Source organism: Prunus avium, chromosome 1 (assembly GCF_965620075.1).
Source record: "Prunus avium chromosome 1, drPruAviu1.hap1.1, whole genome shotgun sequence".
NCBI lineage: Eukaryota > Viridiplantae > Streptophyta > Magnoliopsida > Rosales > Rosaceae > Prunus > Prunus avium.
Genome location: NC_142284.1, coordinates 13,610,225 through 13,626,942, shown reverse-complemented (window position 1 = coordinate 13,626,942; position 16,718 = coordinate 13,610,225). Strand labels below are relative to the sequence as shown.

General features: G+C 40.1%; 1 protein-coding gene across 1 annotated transcript; it reads right to left on the bottom strand.

Annotated features, from left to right (window-relative positions):
* Window positions 1-2,059: 2,059 nt before the first annotated feature.
* Window positions 2,060-15,295, bottom strand: LOC110765839 (putative disease resistance protein RGA3). The gene is made up of 5 exons (XM_088246638.1): window positions 14,106-15,295; window positions 3,299-5,378; window positions 2,934-3,217; window positions 2,429-2,837; window positions 2,060-2,067 (listed from the first exon to the last, which is right to left on the bottom strand). The coding sequence occupies exons 1-5, from the start codon at window positions 15,228-15,230 to the stop codon at window positions 2,060-2,062; spliced, it is 3,906 nt and encodes a 1,301-aa protein (XP_088102764.1). The 5' UTR covers window positions 15,231-15,295.
* Between the last annotated feature and the right edge of the window lie 1,423 nt (window positions 15,296-16,718).

Sequence of the window (16,718 nt, the reverse complement as noted above, 5' to 3'; positions counted from 1 at the left end):
ATCACCTCAGTGATTCTGAAAACACACCAATGCAACTACGCATTTGATGTGTCAACGCAAAGCAGAGTAAGAAATTGGCCACATTTAACTCTCTAGTCCTAGACCAAAAACCAAACACAGGAAAAGTAATAATAGGAATAGAGCGATGAACTGAAGCATAAACAGAGAAAGAAACACCATATTTAACGAGGTTGACCCAAAATTGGACAACGCCAATGATAATTCACTAAATCAAAAGTGCACAAGAACATGACAAAAAATAACAAGTAGGTTCTCGCAACCAAACTAAATTAATCTCTCTTCTTTCTTCCCATTTCTCCCCAAATACATCAAAAACTCACTAGATCTCTCTAAATTGTGGCCATGGCTTTCACTCTCTAAAAGGACTTTAAACTATCTCTTTTTATAAGAGACAGGACGCAGGGCTTGACTAGCTAGGAAAAGTGTTCTCCACCAGAATGCTTGTCTTAATTAAGCTGCACCTCTGGAAGTTGATGGAAATCATTTTTCCTAATTAAACTGCTCCACAACAAGTTGACCCTGTGATGCAAAACTCATAAGAATATAACTCGATTTGCTGATGAGTGTCAAGAAAACAAACTTAAGGGATACTAGCTTACCATTTTGTCCAAACACTAAGTTCTAGATCACAGGCACATCACATGCATGAGTTTCTTCTTCAATCTCGAGTCTGCACGGTCAATATAACACCAAGAGAAACTTAGCAAGAAATGTTCAAAATTACCTTCAACTTTTAAAATGAAGGTAAAAAGCTTATAACTGGAGATTCATTTACCTGATTCTTGAAATAGCATAGGTAAATGACATGCTATCAAAGAAGACCTTTGTTCTGTGTGATATGCAACCATGCAAGAGTCCATGAGCTTAAGTGCAGAAACAAGAAAAACGAACATAGATCAACAACTTCCTGAAATAGTGATTTGTTTAAACTACATGTACCAACAATTGATATGCCGTATATATAGCTGAAACCCTGCATTGTGAAACAGAGGATTACAGATGTTGCAGTGACACCATGGACTCACAAAAACAACAGCAACAAAAAACAAAGCCATTTTGTGAAACTAAGGACTAAATTGCACAATTTCACACATCAATTAAATATCAAGAAGGGACAGCTGGCTAACTTTGGGTTTCTTTTTCTTCTCCAAAATTCATGCCAGAACTGGGGATATATATACATATATTTCTATTGATTGATTATCTAAATTATGCACACACAAACCGTAACTTGTTTGATAAAACTGAAACGAAAATGACAAGAATCAAATGGCTAAACAATTTCTAATTTAGTTGACTTTTATATGAATAATGATTGAAAAATAACTTAAAAGAAGAAAATGGGTCTATCTGGATCATTCATGGAATTACAACACATACATATCATGTCATACAATTCTAAGGAAAAGGAGTCGACTTATATTCCTCTTTGCTTGGAAAGGAAGACACCCGAAACAGTAAAATATAGTATCAAAGGGAAAAAAGAGCCTGCAGAAAGTCAAAAGTGCGCTGAATTGTCTAATCCAAAATCATGATTAATGTGAGAATTATATATGTTTAGACTGCCACAAAACCCAAACCAACCAATAATGTGAAATTAAGGACACAAAAGCTCTTTCGACCAAAAAAAAGGACACAAAAGCTCTGTTTGAGGATACGAAAAGTTGGCACGAAATCATGCAAGAGTTGAATTATCGTCCCCTGTTCTGTATGTAGTAATTTGTCTTCCGAACTAGTTAGCACACATAATTTTCCTCTAAAGTATTGCAAAATATTGAGTTTAAAGCAATTAATTTTGTTCTTCCATGAGGCTAGGAAGTCTTTGATATTGCAAACCAAAGTAACTGCTGAGTCGAGAAAGATGTTAACAGCCAATTAATTAATTAAATGAAAATGTGACAGGAGAGAAGAGACAAATCATGAACAAAATGATAACAATTGAAGCTAAACATGTGAATATACATACAAGTCAAACCTACGCGAATTTACATATAAGCTAAACATAAGTGATCTCATATGTAGTGGAAAGGGAACAGAATTAAGTACCTGAAGGGCATATAACCAGATCAAAATTATCTCACATCACTTGTTCTTCTAGTGTCGTAAGAGCCTCCTGAGAGTCTAAACTTTATGCAGTAATAATAAATCGCATCAGGGAAACTAGTTAAATATGATCGAAGAGAAACGTATGTAAGAGGAGAAATAAAAAGAGAAACTTGAAAAGCTTACATTGCACTTCAATGTGAAACTTGAAGCAACTCTTTGGACATGTACTTCCCCTTCCCCCAAGCTTACTAATCCATCAGTAAACTATACAAAAACAGGTTGGGTCAGTACTGACGAAAAGAAAAATAAAAGTGAGAGAAAAGTGAACAAATATCTGACAATTGATTTGAGAAGAAATTACCCATGACGTTTGGAACATGAGAAATCTTGGGCCATTCTAGGCCAACCTTTTTTGCACATCTTTCCTCTAAACGGGTACATCCATCAACCACTAGCTCTTGTAATTTGTCGAGGCGTTGCATAGCTTTGACCGGAGGTAGATACATCAGATTCTCGCACCTCTGAATACCCAGGAAGGTAAGAGATGTAAGGTTACCCAACCACTCTGGCAAAGCCTCCACTTGGTTAAAAGATATTATAGACAAAGATGTAAGAGAAGTGAAGTGTTGAATTTGTTGAGGCAGAGACTTGAGCTTTGGCCACCCCCACAACCTTAATTCTTCAACATGTGACGGAGCCTCAAAATCAGGGAAAGAATCAAGCTCCTCCGAGAACTTACCGATTGTCAGATGTTCCAAACGGGTCAGAAACTGTACGCCAGTCGGCAAACATTGTAACTTCCCACAGTCATATATTGATAAACGAGTCAGGGATTGCAGCCTGGATACATCCTCTGCTATAGATACCAGGTTGGGGCATGAGTCGATTGACAAATTGGTAAGAGATGTGCAGGAGGCTAGCCCACTTGGTATACTTGTCAATCCTCCGCAGCTATAAATATGCAACTCACGGAGGGATGTCAGGTAGTCCAAACTGGGAACAGCCTCTAGATTAGGGCAATAACATATTCTCAGCTCCTCAAGAGAGACGAGGGTTTGCAGCCCATCAATCGGTAAATGCATCAAGTTTGGACAAGTATCAACACACAGTGAACGAAGAGAAGTACAAGATTTTAGTCCACTCAATATACCTGAGAACCCCTTGCAATTTCGAATGTTCACATCACGGAGGGATGTGCAACCAAGTAAAGACAACTCCTCCAGAGAACTACTGACGGATTCCGGTCCGTAATCATAAATAAACAATTTGCGGAGGGAGGTGAGACTGTGAATTAAAATGGATGTTAGCTTAGGGCAATAAGCTATAGTGAACTGCTGAAGGGTGGTAAGACATTCAAGACCACCTGCTAAGCTTGTTAATGCACCACAAAATTCAAATTCCAACTGAAGGAGGAATGGTGGGAGGACTTGTGGAATTGGAATTGATGTGAGATTGGGGCAACGACTTATACTCAACATCTGAAGAGAGGTGCAATATTTTAACCCACTCGGCAAGCTTGATAGTTTCTTACAATCCTTAATTTTGAGTTCCCGGAGACATGGTAATCCTTCTGTAATTGGAATTAGCTCCAGATTAGGGCAACTTGATATAAACAACTCATCAAGAAGAGGAAGTTTGTTTAGCAGCCCATCAGGTAAGTGCCTCAGATTTTCAAAATGGCCGATAATCAGTGACCGAAGATTCTTGTTCTTTTCCACCATCCCTACTGGCAGAGAAGTAAGCTCCTTAATCCCTTGCATATAGAGGGAAGTGAGAGTGGTTAGTTGGCTGCATATGTTTTCTATTGGCATGACATTGTCAAGAACATGTATGTGCAACTTCCGGAGAGATGGAAAATGACTGGGAGCATTTTTCAATTGCATCAAAGAACTGAGACTCAACTCCTCAAGGCAGGGAAACACCGCTACTGTTGACATCACAGTTGCTTCCTTCCATTCAATTAAAGCGTGGCAAGAACTTAATCGTAAGGTTTTCAATGCTGGGAACAAAGCTGCCCTGGTTTGGTTATAACCATAAAACTCATCTCCTAGACATTTAAGCTTATCCATAAAGTAAAAGTCAACATGTCTAAGATTTGGTAAATGGCCAAGTGTTGGGACTACTTCACATTCTCTGCAATTGGATAGAACAATCTTTTTCAAATTTCCTGGCAACCCACTCATCATCCATGATGCAAATTTAGAACCCAAGAAACTGCTTATATATAAGCTTTCTAACTTGGGGTGAGGTTCGAGGCCGTCTAGTACATTCTTGTCATCATCATTTCTTTCCCTGGAATTACCCCATTCAAGTCTCAAGCTTCGTATGTTTGTCTTCCTCACTAAATTTGATTCTTTCGCTTCGTCTTTGCCCCTCACATATTCCAAAGATCTAATAATCAGCTCGCCTTTCAGTTTGTTCAAGCCACCCAGCTCGTCAATTCCATGACTTCTTGTCCCATCCAGAGTAAAGGAAGGTAGTGTTTGCAGATGGGTCAATCTTCTTATCCCAAATGGAACTTCCATATACTCATTGAAATAAACATGTCTCAAGTTGATCAAATTTTGTAGCTCCTTCGGAAACGTTTGAAGACTGCTTGAACTAGGCATTCTTAGCGTCTGTAGGTTGTAGAGCCTACCAATAGATTTGGGGAGCTCTTTGATGTGTGTTTCAGAAACGTCTAGATATCTCAAGTGTTTTAGCTCACCAATTGAAATAGGCAACTCCTCAATATCAGACCTGTATAGTTTCAAGACACGTAAAGACGTAAAGCTTGCCAAGATGTTACCAAGGGCTTCACCATTCACAAACAAGGATCGCAATTTCCCAGCATTTCTTTCTGAAATTTTGTTCGGTATTAAAGAAGGAAACTGTGCCTGTCCAACGTCAAGCTTATCTTCCCCATCATATCTTGACACTAGTTCAGAAAGATCAGGCACAAGATCATGCATCTTGCATTTGGTAATAATGCCCCAGTCATCCTTTACAACATCTTGAAAAAAGGAGTTCTCCAATAGAATATAAAAATATTCATTACCTATGTCCTCCATCTCTAAAGAACTTGAGGAGAGGAGCAATCCTTGAGCCATCCAAAGTTGGATCAAGTCATTCCTTTCAATTTCTACATCTTTCATGAATATTGAGCAATATGCAAAACATTGTTTCAAAGATGGGGATTTCAAAGCATCAAAACTCAACTTCAAAACTGAGATAATTCTATCCTCTCCTTGTGGTAATTCCCATATTTTACTTTCTTGAATTGACAACCATTCATCTGTACTGTTTTTAGAATGCATCATGCCTCCCAAAACCTGTTTGTATCATAAGTTAGACATTATATATGTACATCTTAAATATTAACAAGGTTAATTAGTAATGTTAAAAAAATATATATACAATGAGTAGTTCAACTTTCGTTTGATCACTTGTATAGGTGTTTAACAAATTATGTATGGTTATGTCTGTTGGAAAATTGGCTCGCATAAAGGATACAAACTTTCGGACTAGCGACCGGTCGCCTGCAATTAGCGACCGGTCGTTTCTGGCAGAGTCGAAGTCTGAAGCTAAGATTGACTAGTGACCGGTCGTCAGCTATTTGCGACCGGTCGTTTTCGGCAGAGTCGAAGACTGGAGGATCTGTGCAAAAGCGACCGGTCGCTCAGTGCATGCGACCGGTCGCCCAGCACGTGCTGTTTCTGATTTCTCGAGTTTTGGACTCCATTTTCAAGGGCTATCGCCTCCTACCTACTTGCAAGGACTCTAGGGGTCACTTCTAAGTCAGAAGAACGTTGGAAATCAGTTGGGAGGTTGCAGGTAGCATTGAAGGACATTGGAAGACTTGTTTCAAGGTGTAGCTACCCTATGGTTCTATATAGGGTGGCTACACAAGTAACCATCAATACATAGCTTGTGGCTGGCCTAACCTGTGGTCTATGTCAGGTTTCAAGGGCAGAACGTGGGAGACAAAGCAAGGGTCTCCTCTCAAGTCTAGAGGCTCATGTATTAAAGGAAAGAGTGAGCAAGTCTGAAACAAGTAGAGAGTTAGAGAGAGTTGGAAGTAAAGTAGCTGGGAACTAGTGAGTCAAGAAGAGGAGAGAATTCTCAAGTGTATCAAGGTGTTGAGCAAGGGTGAGAGAGAAACAGATTGTGAGGGTAGTGTTCTAAGGGGGTTTCCATTTGTAAACCAAAGTTGTAACCAATCTTCACTAGTGAAATTTCTCAAGGGGATCACCAAAGAGGATGTAGGCAAATTGCTGAACCTCTATAAACACTTGTGTCTTTTGTGCTTGATTATTTTCTGAGTGTGTGTGTAAGATTCATCCATCATTGAGTCTTGTCCAAAGTCCATCAACAACAAGGTCTAAAGGGGAGTGAGTTGGTTCTAATTCACAACAAGTGGTATCAGAGCTGTGTTGGCAGCTGTGCTAGTTCTTCTTCTTTTGGAGTGCTAGTGTGTTGAACATGGCAAGTGACAAAGAAGTTGAGAGTGGTGGTAGCTCACAGCAGCTAAAGCAACCACAAGCAACAAGCATGAAGGTGGAGTTAAAGCCTTTCACAGGGAAGGAGAACTTCACACTTTGGCAACGAAGGATGAAGTCAGCTCTTACACAACAAAATCTCCATGTTGTGTTAGTTGGCAAGGAAAAGAAGCCAACTAGCATGACAGATGATGAATGGAGTGTTCTTGACGAGTTAGCTAGAGGAGCCATCGAAAACTACCTCTCCGATGAGGTGCTCATCAACGTGATGAAGGATACAGCGAAGCAAACATGGGAGAAGCTCGAAGAGATGTTTGCAGGGAAGTCGTTGTCCAACAAACTCTTCCTCAAGGAAGAACTCCTAAATCTGAAAATGGAGGAGAGAGGTAATCTAATGGAACATTTAAGTAGTTTCAATAGATGTGTTGCTGACTTGCAGAGAATGGAAGTTAATTATAGTACGGAGGATAAGGCCCTTATGTTGTTGACATCCTTACCTCCGTCCTATAAGCACTTCCGAACCACTCTTATGTTCGGGAAGGTTACTCTGGATTTTGAGCCTGTGGTGCAAGACATCATGACACACCATAGGATGGCTCAACGTTCGGGAGAAAACTCTCAAGGCGAAGGTCTAGTTGCAAAGACCGGAGAGAGAGGCCGTTCAAAGAAGCGTGAAGGCAAGAAAGGCAACAGAGGAAGGTCCAAATCCAAGGCAAAAGAAGGTTGTTTCGAATGTGGGTCAAAGGAGCATTGGAAAAAGAATTGCCCCATATGGAAGGAGAAGAAGAACAAAGGAAAGAATGCAGCAAACACAGCTGAGGAAGTCACAGAAAGTGATGGTGAGCTTTTATGTGTTAATAGCAATGTTAAAACTAATGCATTTGCTAATTCTTCAAGGTGTTCCTCTTCCGATTGGATTTTGGATTCCGGATGCTCATATCATATGTGCTCAAACAAGGAGTGGTTTGATACATATGAGAAAGAAGAAGGTGGTGAAGTTATGATGGGGGATGGCTCAATTTGTGGAGTCAAAGGCATAGGTTCAATCAAGGTGAAGATGCATGATGGGGCTGTTAGGACGCTTGGAATGGTAAGATACATTCCAAAATTGCGTAAGAATCTCATTTCCCTTGGAACTCTTGATAAGAATGGTTATTCATTTAGAGCTAATGGAGGGAAACTCATAATCTCAAAAGGTTCACTTGTGGTTATGAAAGGGGAGGTTCAACCTAATTGTCTATATAGATTGTGTGGTACAACAATTACAGGTGGAGCAGCCGTATCCACAAGCAAGGACTCGGAGGATGAAACTCAGCTTTGGCATTTGAGGCTAGGGCACATGAGTGAGAGGGGCATGCTGGAACTACACAACAGAAAGTTGTTGAAAGGTGTTCAAAGTTGCAAGCTTGAGTTCTGCAAATCATGTACCATGGGAAAGCAATCAAAGGTAGCTTTCAAGCAACGAAACAAAGAGGAGGGAAGCACGGGTGTGCTAGATTATATTCACACGGATGTATGGGGGCCATCACCGGTTAAATCAAAAGGTGGAGCTCGCTACTTTGTAACTTTCTTGGATGATTTTTCCAGGAAGGTTTGGGTCTACTTCATGAAGGAGAAATCTGAGGTCTTCACCAAATTCAAAGAGTGGAAGGCGGAAGTGGAGAACCTAACCGGAAGAAAAATCAAGATTCTAAGGAGCGACAATGGTGGTGAATATAAAGACAGCAAGTTCCTTGAGTTTTGTAGAAATGAAGGCATCAAGAGGCACTTGTTCGGTTCATTTTTACACATGATTTTTCATGTTATTCACCCACTATTTTGAGTTAGTTCTTGACATTTTATAGCTTTTTACTTCCTTTTTGTGTTTTCTTTGATTTTACCTTGGTTAGAATGAAAATGAGCTAAAAGTGCATTATTGGTTATAAATTCTGATTTTGTTCATTTTCGTAGGTCAACTTCTTGGCCTGGGATCAACATGCTCTGGTGCTCGGATGAGGTCATGATCTTCATGAGACTTGTTCCAATGGATGTTAACTACAACATATCCAAATTTGAGCTCCATTGGACAAGTATTGCCTATCCAACCAATCCAGCATGTTACCACAGCTCTGAAATCCGAATTTGGCCAGCTTTTACCTCCTTTGTGTTATCTTGATTTTCTTGTTACCATAACTCTTGGTAACAAGAAGTTACCTTAGCTTTGAGATATTTTCTGAAGCAATTGGCATCTTATTGAGGACAAAGCTTCATCATGGCAAGGGGACAATGGGCTAAGGCTTTATCAAAGGTGGTAGTTTAATATTAAAAGGTAAAAGCTGGAAAGGAGGAGAGAGGGAAGCAAAGGAATTGCAATCTGAAGTTGGGGAGCCTTTTGAACGTGGAAAAGGAAGTCATTCAAGGGATTACACAGAGGAGAGCAGATTTTGGAGAGCTTGGAGCTTGGAGAAAGCCAAGGTGCAGCCAAGCTAAGTGGAGAAGAAAGCTTCCACCATTGATGACCTTGAAGCTTTCATCATCTTCTCAAAATCTGTAAACTCTTTCTAATTTTATTTTGAGTTTGTATTTGGAATGAGTATGAGCAACTAAACTCCATAGCTAGGGCTTAGGTTGAAGCCCTAAACATGATTACCTTATTGTTTTGATACTTGAGTGTATGAATTTCTAGATATTGTTGATGAATTCCAATTCACCAAATTAATCTATCCTTGATGTGTGTTTTTCCTTGGTTGGCCATCTTTGAAAGCATGCTTCTTGAGATTGTTGGGATTATGTGTATCTTCATGTTATCCTAAGAAATAAATGGATGAAGTAAGAATCATCCATGTGAATTGGTTTCTTGAATACCTAATGTAAACACCATGCTATTAGGGTTCTTGTGATGTTCATATTCTCTTTGAACTTAATGGGTTTTTCTTGTAATTGAATCAAAGTACTAAGCACACCTAGATTCGATTATAGGGAAGGCACAAGTATTGTAGCACTCGTACTGCACTTTACGTATATTAGAGAGAATCAATGCGTCTTGAGCCACTCGTACTGGTCTTGATTGCGAACATCTTCAACAACACGTTTAGTGTTCATCACTTGAGTATTCATGAACTTGGGTAGAATTGTTTAGGGTGGATTCCGAAACCCTAGTGTTTGTTACATTTTAATTCCACTCTTTGATAATTCATCTCTACTATTCTCATTAAATTTCAAAGTCCATTTACTTTCATGCAATAGAAATAGGTCACTTCAAACAAATCAAACCCCCCCCCCCCCCAATGTGTGTGTGAGTTGCGTGTTTGACACGTTACGTGTCTTTGTTACTGAATGCAATTGTTTTGGACTTTTGATCCGCGCTGTGTTCTTGCATTTTTTGTGCTGAATCCAACCGTATAAAGAACGTGAAATTTGGATAAACGGTTGGAAAGTTATAGGCAAAACACTGGACAGAGGTCGAAACTGAAAAACAGAGAAAACGAATCTGCCCAAAAACGACCGGTCGCTTTTACCTGACGACCGGTCGCTTTTCACGTCAAATTTTGAGTTTCGACTCTGTACTAAAACGACCGGTCGCTTTTACCTCACGACCGGTCGCCAGACAAAAACGACCGGTCGCTCTTAACTAACGACCGGTCGCTTTTCACTGTTCACAGCACATTTCTTTTTTTGTTTTGTTTGTTTCTTTTACGTTTCTTTTACATTTCTTTTAGTTTCAAATTTGCATTTGTGCATTGTGGTGTGTTAGTTAAGTGTTCTCTTTGTACTCGAATTAGAACTTATAGGCAACCGACAAGTTCTTCGTGGGATCGACCCCGTACTTACAAAATCTATACTTCGATAGATTCGTGCACTTGCGGGTATTTTTAATTGGTTGTTTGCACATTAAATTGTGTCCTTTTAGGAATGCAACAGCACTTCACCGTGAAGAAAACGCCCCAACAAAATGGAGCTGCGGAAAGGATGAATAGAACTCTCATGGAGCGTGAGAGATGTATGAGGATTCATGCGGGATTGCCCGAATCATTTTGGGCGGAGTCAGTTAACCACGCTGCCCATTTGGTTAATCGATCGCCTTCAAGAAATCTTGAGTTCAAATGTGCAGAGGAGGTATGGTCTAATAAGTCAATTGATTATACTAATCTTAAAGTGTTTGGATGCAGTGCATACGCACTTATTCCTAGTGATGAAAGATCCAAGTTGAAGCCAAAGTCTCTTGAATGCATTTTCATCGGATTTGAGAGCGGTGTGAAGGGCTTCAAGCTATGGGATCCGGTGAACCACAAGAAGATACTAAGCAGGGATGTTGTGTTTGATGAGAAGACCATGCCTATGAACAAAGTCAAGAATTCAGAGGCAAAGGAGGATGTTGTTGAGAGGGAAACAACCATTGAAGTTCCACTCAAGAAGGTGTTTAGGGATACTTCACAAGAGCAGCCAACTGAAGACGTTCAGGAGGAGGTGGAGTCCGACATTGAGGAGGAAGATGCTGGGCAACAACAACAACAAACTCAAGAGGAAGAAGAGGCTCAAGAACAGGTGGAGCCATCATCCATAGCTCGGTCCAGGCCCAAGAGAACCATCAAACCACCTCAAAGGTTTGGATGGGACAAGGATGCAGTTCACTATGCTTTGAATGCTAGTGAAGAAGAACCAACCACGTTCCAAGAGAACAAGGAACGGGAAAGTTGGATGGAAGCTATGATGCAAGAGATGGAATCTCTACACCAAAACTTAGTTTGGGAGTTAGTTCCTAAACCCAAAGGTCGAAAGGTTATTGGCTGCAAATGGGTGTTTAGGAAGAAAGAAGATATGCATGAGAAGGGAGCCACCATATTCAAAGCTCGATTGGTGGCTAAAGGATACTTGCAAAAGGAGGGAGTTGATTATGATGAAATTTTCTCTCCGGTGGTGAAACATACTTCTATACGGCTGCTACTCTCCTTAGTAGCTCAAGAGAACATGGAGGTGGAACAAATGGATGTGAAGACTGCTTTTCTACATGGTGACTTGGAGGAAGACATCTACATGAGCCAACCTCAAGGGTTCATTGAAGCAAGCAAGGAAAATCTGGTTTGTAGGTTGAAGAAGTCTTTGTATGGGCTGAAGCAATCTCCAAGACAGTGGAACAAGTGCTTCGATTCTTTCATGATGAAGATTGGGTATAGAAGATGTGAATCAGATTGCTGCGTATACATTCATGCATTCAAGGATGGTAATTTCATCCTTTTGCTTCTTTATGTTGATGACATGCTAATTGCATGTAAAGACATGTCAAAAATCCAGGAATTGAAGACATTGCTTGGAAGGGAGTTTGACATGAAGGATCTTGGTTCTGCACAAAAGATCCTAGGTATGGAGATAAGGAGAGACAGAAATGGAGGCAAGCTATGGCTGTCACAAAGTAAGTACATTTCCAAAGTACTAGAAAAGTTCAATATGATGGATTGCAAGCCGGTGTCTACTCCTTTGGCGGAGCATTTTAAATTAAGTGCGCAGGATTGTCCTTCTACGGATGAAGAGAAAGAAGAAATGAGCAAAGTTCCATATGCAAGCTTGGTAGGGTGTCTAATGTATGCAATGGTGTGCACACGCCCCGACTTAGCCCAAGCCGTAAGTGTTGTGTCAAGATACATGGCGAATCCGGGCAAACAACATTGGACAGCAGCGAAGTGGATTCTCAGGTACTTGAAGGGCACCAAGATGATTGGGATATTGTTTGAAAGACAACAAGGAAAAGCATGTGTGTCGGGCTATGTGGATTCTAATTATGCAGGAGATTTAGACAAGAGGAGATCCACCACAGGATATGTCTTCATTTGTGGTGGAGGACCGATTAGTTGGAGAGCGGTGTTACAATCGGTTAGTGCCTTGTCTACTACAGAAGCGGAGTATATGGCGCTAACGGAAGCTTCAAAGGAAGCGGTGTGGCTGAAGAGATTGGCAAAGGAATTCGGGTTTGCCCAAGACTTGGTGGTGATACAAAGTGATAGTCAAAGTGCTATACACCTAGTGAAAAATCAAGCATTCCACGGAAGATCAAAACACATTGATGTTCGGTACCACCGGATAAGAGATTGGGTGAACGATGGAGACATCATGGTAAGGAAGGTTCATACAAATGAGAACGCTTCAGATTGTCTAACGAAGCCAGTCACCACAGCAAAGTTCAAGCATTGTTTGAACTTGCTCAATCTTGTTACATGCTAAAGATTGAGGGGGAGTTCTTGAGAGTTATCAGGACGACTCTCAAAGACATTACAGATGTCCTGGAAGGCAATAATGTCCACAAGAAGCTTTTGGCTCACCAAGGTGGAGATTGTTGGAAAATTGGCTCGCATAAAGGATACAAACTTTCGGACTAGCGACCGGTCGCCTGCTATTAGCGACCGGTCGTTTCTGGCAGAGTCGAAGTCTGAAGCTAAGATTGACTAGCGACCGGTCGTCAGCTATTTGCGACCGGTCGTTTTCGGCAGAGTCGAAGATTGGAGGATCTGTGCAAAAGCGACCGATCGCCCAGTGCATGCGACCGGTCGCCCAGCACGTGCTGTTTCTGATTTCTCGAGTTTTGGACTCCATTTTCAAGGGCTATCGCCTCCTACCTACTTGCAAGGACTCTAGGGTCACTTCTAAGTCAGAAGAACGTTGGAAATCAGTTGGGAGGTTGCAGGTAGCATTGAAGGACATTGGAAGACTTGTTTCAAGGTGTAGCTACCCTATGGTTCTATATAGGGTGGCTACACAAGTAACCATCAATACATAGCTTGTGGCTGGCCTAACCTGTGGTCTATGTCAGGTTTCAAGGGCAGAACGTGGGAGACAAAGCAAGGGTCTCCTCTCAAGTCTAGAGGCTCATGTATTAAAGGAAAGAGTGAGCAAGTCTGAAACAAGTAGAGAGTTAGAGAGAGTTGGAAGTAAAGTAGCTGGGAACTAGTGAGTCAAGAAGAGGAGAGAATTCTCAAGTGTATCAAGGTGTTGAGCAAGGGTGAGAGAGAAACAGATTGTGAGGGTAGTGTTCTAAGGGGGTTTCCATTTGTAAACCAAAGTTGTAACCTATCTTCACTAGTGAAATTTCTCAAGGGGATCACCAAAGAGGATGTAGGCAAATTGCTGAACCTCTATAAACACTTGTGTCTTTTGTGCTTGATTATTTTCTGAGTGTGTGTGTAAGATTCATCCATCATTGAGTCTTGTCCAAAGTCCATCAACAACAAGGTCTAAATGGGAGTGAGTTGGTTCTAATTCACAACAATGTCCTTCAACCTTCCAAGTTTGTAGATTTTGGTGATTTGATACCGTTAAAAAGTATGTCAGATCCAAACGTATTTCACTGTCAATTGATGATATGACAAATGAGAGCCTCAAATTTTATTTTTTTATTTTTATGTTATGGATTAGCAATTTGCACAATGTGGAAAGAAAAAAAATTAATTATTTTATTCTAATTTAAAAAATAAAAAAATTACATTAATTAATTCAAAACAAGTTAAAAATAAGAACCCCAAAAGCTTTTCCTCTATCCGCTGTCAAAAAAATGCAAAGAAACAAGCGTTACTGTCATATTGAAATGCATACCTTTGCCACTAGTGGTATGCCAGCACATTTTTCAGCAATCACTTTTCCAATGCTCTCCAGATCTGGAGCTATTGGAGTACTACCATTCGGAAAAGCTCTATGCTTCAAGATGGACCAACAGTCCTCTGTTGATAGATTTTTCAAATCATATCTAGGAAGTGTTTCTATGATTGATGCAACGTTGCCACTGCGGGTAGTGACAATTATGGTGCTTCCCTGAGCAGAATTGAGTTTCGACAAACAACTCATCAAGATGTTCCATTTTATATTATCTTCGTTCCAAACGTCATCGAGTATAAGAATATATCGCTTTCCTGTCAACTCTTCTTTGAGGTTTTTAAGCAATGCCTCCTGACTTTGAATTCCGGTCTTTCCTGAATTAAGTAGTTCTAAGACCCGGCTTAAAATCAAATTCACTTCAAAGGTGTTAGAGACACAAACCCATATTCTTTTGTCAAATGACTTGTCTATAGCATCGTCGTTGTACACCGACTTAGCCAAAGTTGTCTTTCCTAAGCCTGCCATTCCCACAATTGCCGCAACCGAAAGCTTTTGTTGATTGTTGGAGCTGATCAAGGTCTTTACTATATCTGACACAACCTCCTCCCTTCCAAAGATACTTTCATCGTCATCAAAGCTTGAGACAGTTTCCCTGCTCCCCATGCCTTGGGCAACTGGATCAATTTTCTTTGCAACCAATCCAATGAACGATGCCTCGCTCTTGAGATCCGCCAGAGATGCATTGATTTTTTTAATTTTATGGGCCATTTTTTGGCGAAACAAAGTGGCATTTGAGGAAGAAAGGAAGTTGAGTACCTTTTTCTTCATATGGTTTTGAAGTTCCACTTGACTCCGGAGAATTTCATAGTTGATTTCATCCAAGACGTTATCAGCATCATGAGCTATGTCTTTAAGTTTCTCCACCCAATCTTCCACTGCCTTGCCCCGATCTCGTGCTTGCTCAGCCGCACCACCTAAGAAATCTTGAAGGACAGATAATGATTGACCGAGCTTTTTTAGCTCTCCTTTAAATCCCCAAGCCAGCATGAATTCTTGAGCGGCAAGCAAAGCTACCTTCTTCAGTATTCCCTCTGCAGCAAAAGTAAGTAGTGATTCTACTGCCATCTTTCCTTCAGTACGTACGCAACAAGTAAACACTCGAAGAAGACACAGGCACAGTATCTGAGTATCTGAGTTTCTCAAGCTAGTAGCCAGAAGGCGATGATCGACTGTAATGTTGACTTATATATAATAATAATTGAGGAAATATTAATCCCATTCACACATACATGACTTATATATTGCAATTTGCATTTAACAATTTGAATTAGGCAGGACGGGTGCATGGTAAGTAATGCAGTCATTGTTTAATCCTGTTTTGTGTCAGAATTCAAATGGATTAAGAATTGTTAATTACTTAAAGACAAAGAGTAGGTGGTTGAGGACCTACGCAAGGAACGATTAGTAAATTGAGGACCTACGCAAAGTGTTCTGAGCACTAGTTTTAAACAATCTAGAAATAATAAATAAATAACCAAACAAACAAAAAGGTTAAACAAACTGAATTGATACTTGCCATGCATTTTCCTTAATAATTGAAAATTGCAAATTGCAGTTTGTTAAATCTGTTAGGCTTGGATTCACTCATATTCTAGTCTTTCACTCACATTTGTTTACTATGTAGCTTTGAATATTGTCATATAGAAATAATATCTTGTTTTTTTTTTTATATGTAATCTATGTGACTTTATGTGACTCACATATTCTCCTATTTTGAGTATGCAACAAGTTACCAATAGGGTGTTAGTTAGATTGGCTCAAGCCTTGCGTATTCACAAGGGGTCTTGAGTTTGAGTCCCAATGTATATGTGTGTATGTGAATTTCCCTCCTTTCTTTTCCTAACTTTGACAACAACAAAAAAAGAAAAGAATATGCACCGGGTTGAATTAAAATAGACTAATAATGGTTGTTTTGAGATAAATTAGATTGGTTTTTTGGTTTTTTATCCTCTTGGACCATGTCCAACGCTGCTTACCCAAACCGGTTGCATAAGTTTTGGATCCAAAATCCTGCCCCAACGCATGTATACGGGCCAAAATTCTGGATGGTGAATAGAGCTGGGTGATAGTATTCAAGTCGGACTGAAAACTTGACTGGACCTACCAAGACAGCCCACATGCAGTTGTAAGCATTTGGACCCCCACTTTGAAAGCTGAGTTTTATGTGTACGTAGTCCAAAACTCTTTCTTTTCAAGGTTTCATGGTGCCATAGGATTCGAACATGAGACCACTAGTCTGTAAGTCAAAGAATTTTTTTCATTGGGCTAAACTTCATTGGCAAACTCATATTTTTTTGCCAAAATTAGGGAAAATAAGGGAATTTTCTTACACACATACTGTCAAAGTGTTATACAACTAATTAATAGAGCCTACACTTTTCAATATGAGCAGCACCATTCCTCTTTTTGAAAAGATTTTACTTGTGTTGTATAAATCTGCTGCACCATTAATTCTTGCTACTATTGATGCATTGTCTTTTATTATGTGATGTAAGTCATGTGTAAATAGGGATGGTAATGAACCGGGTATGGCAATACCATTCCCATCCCCTC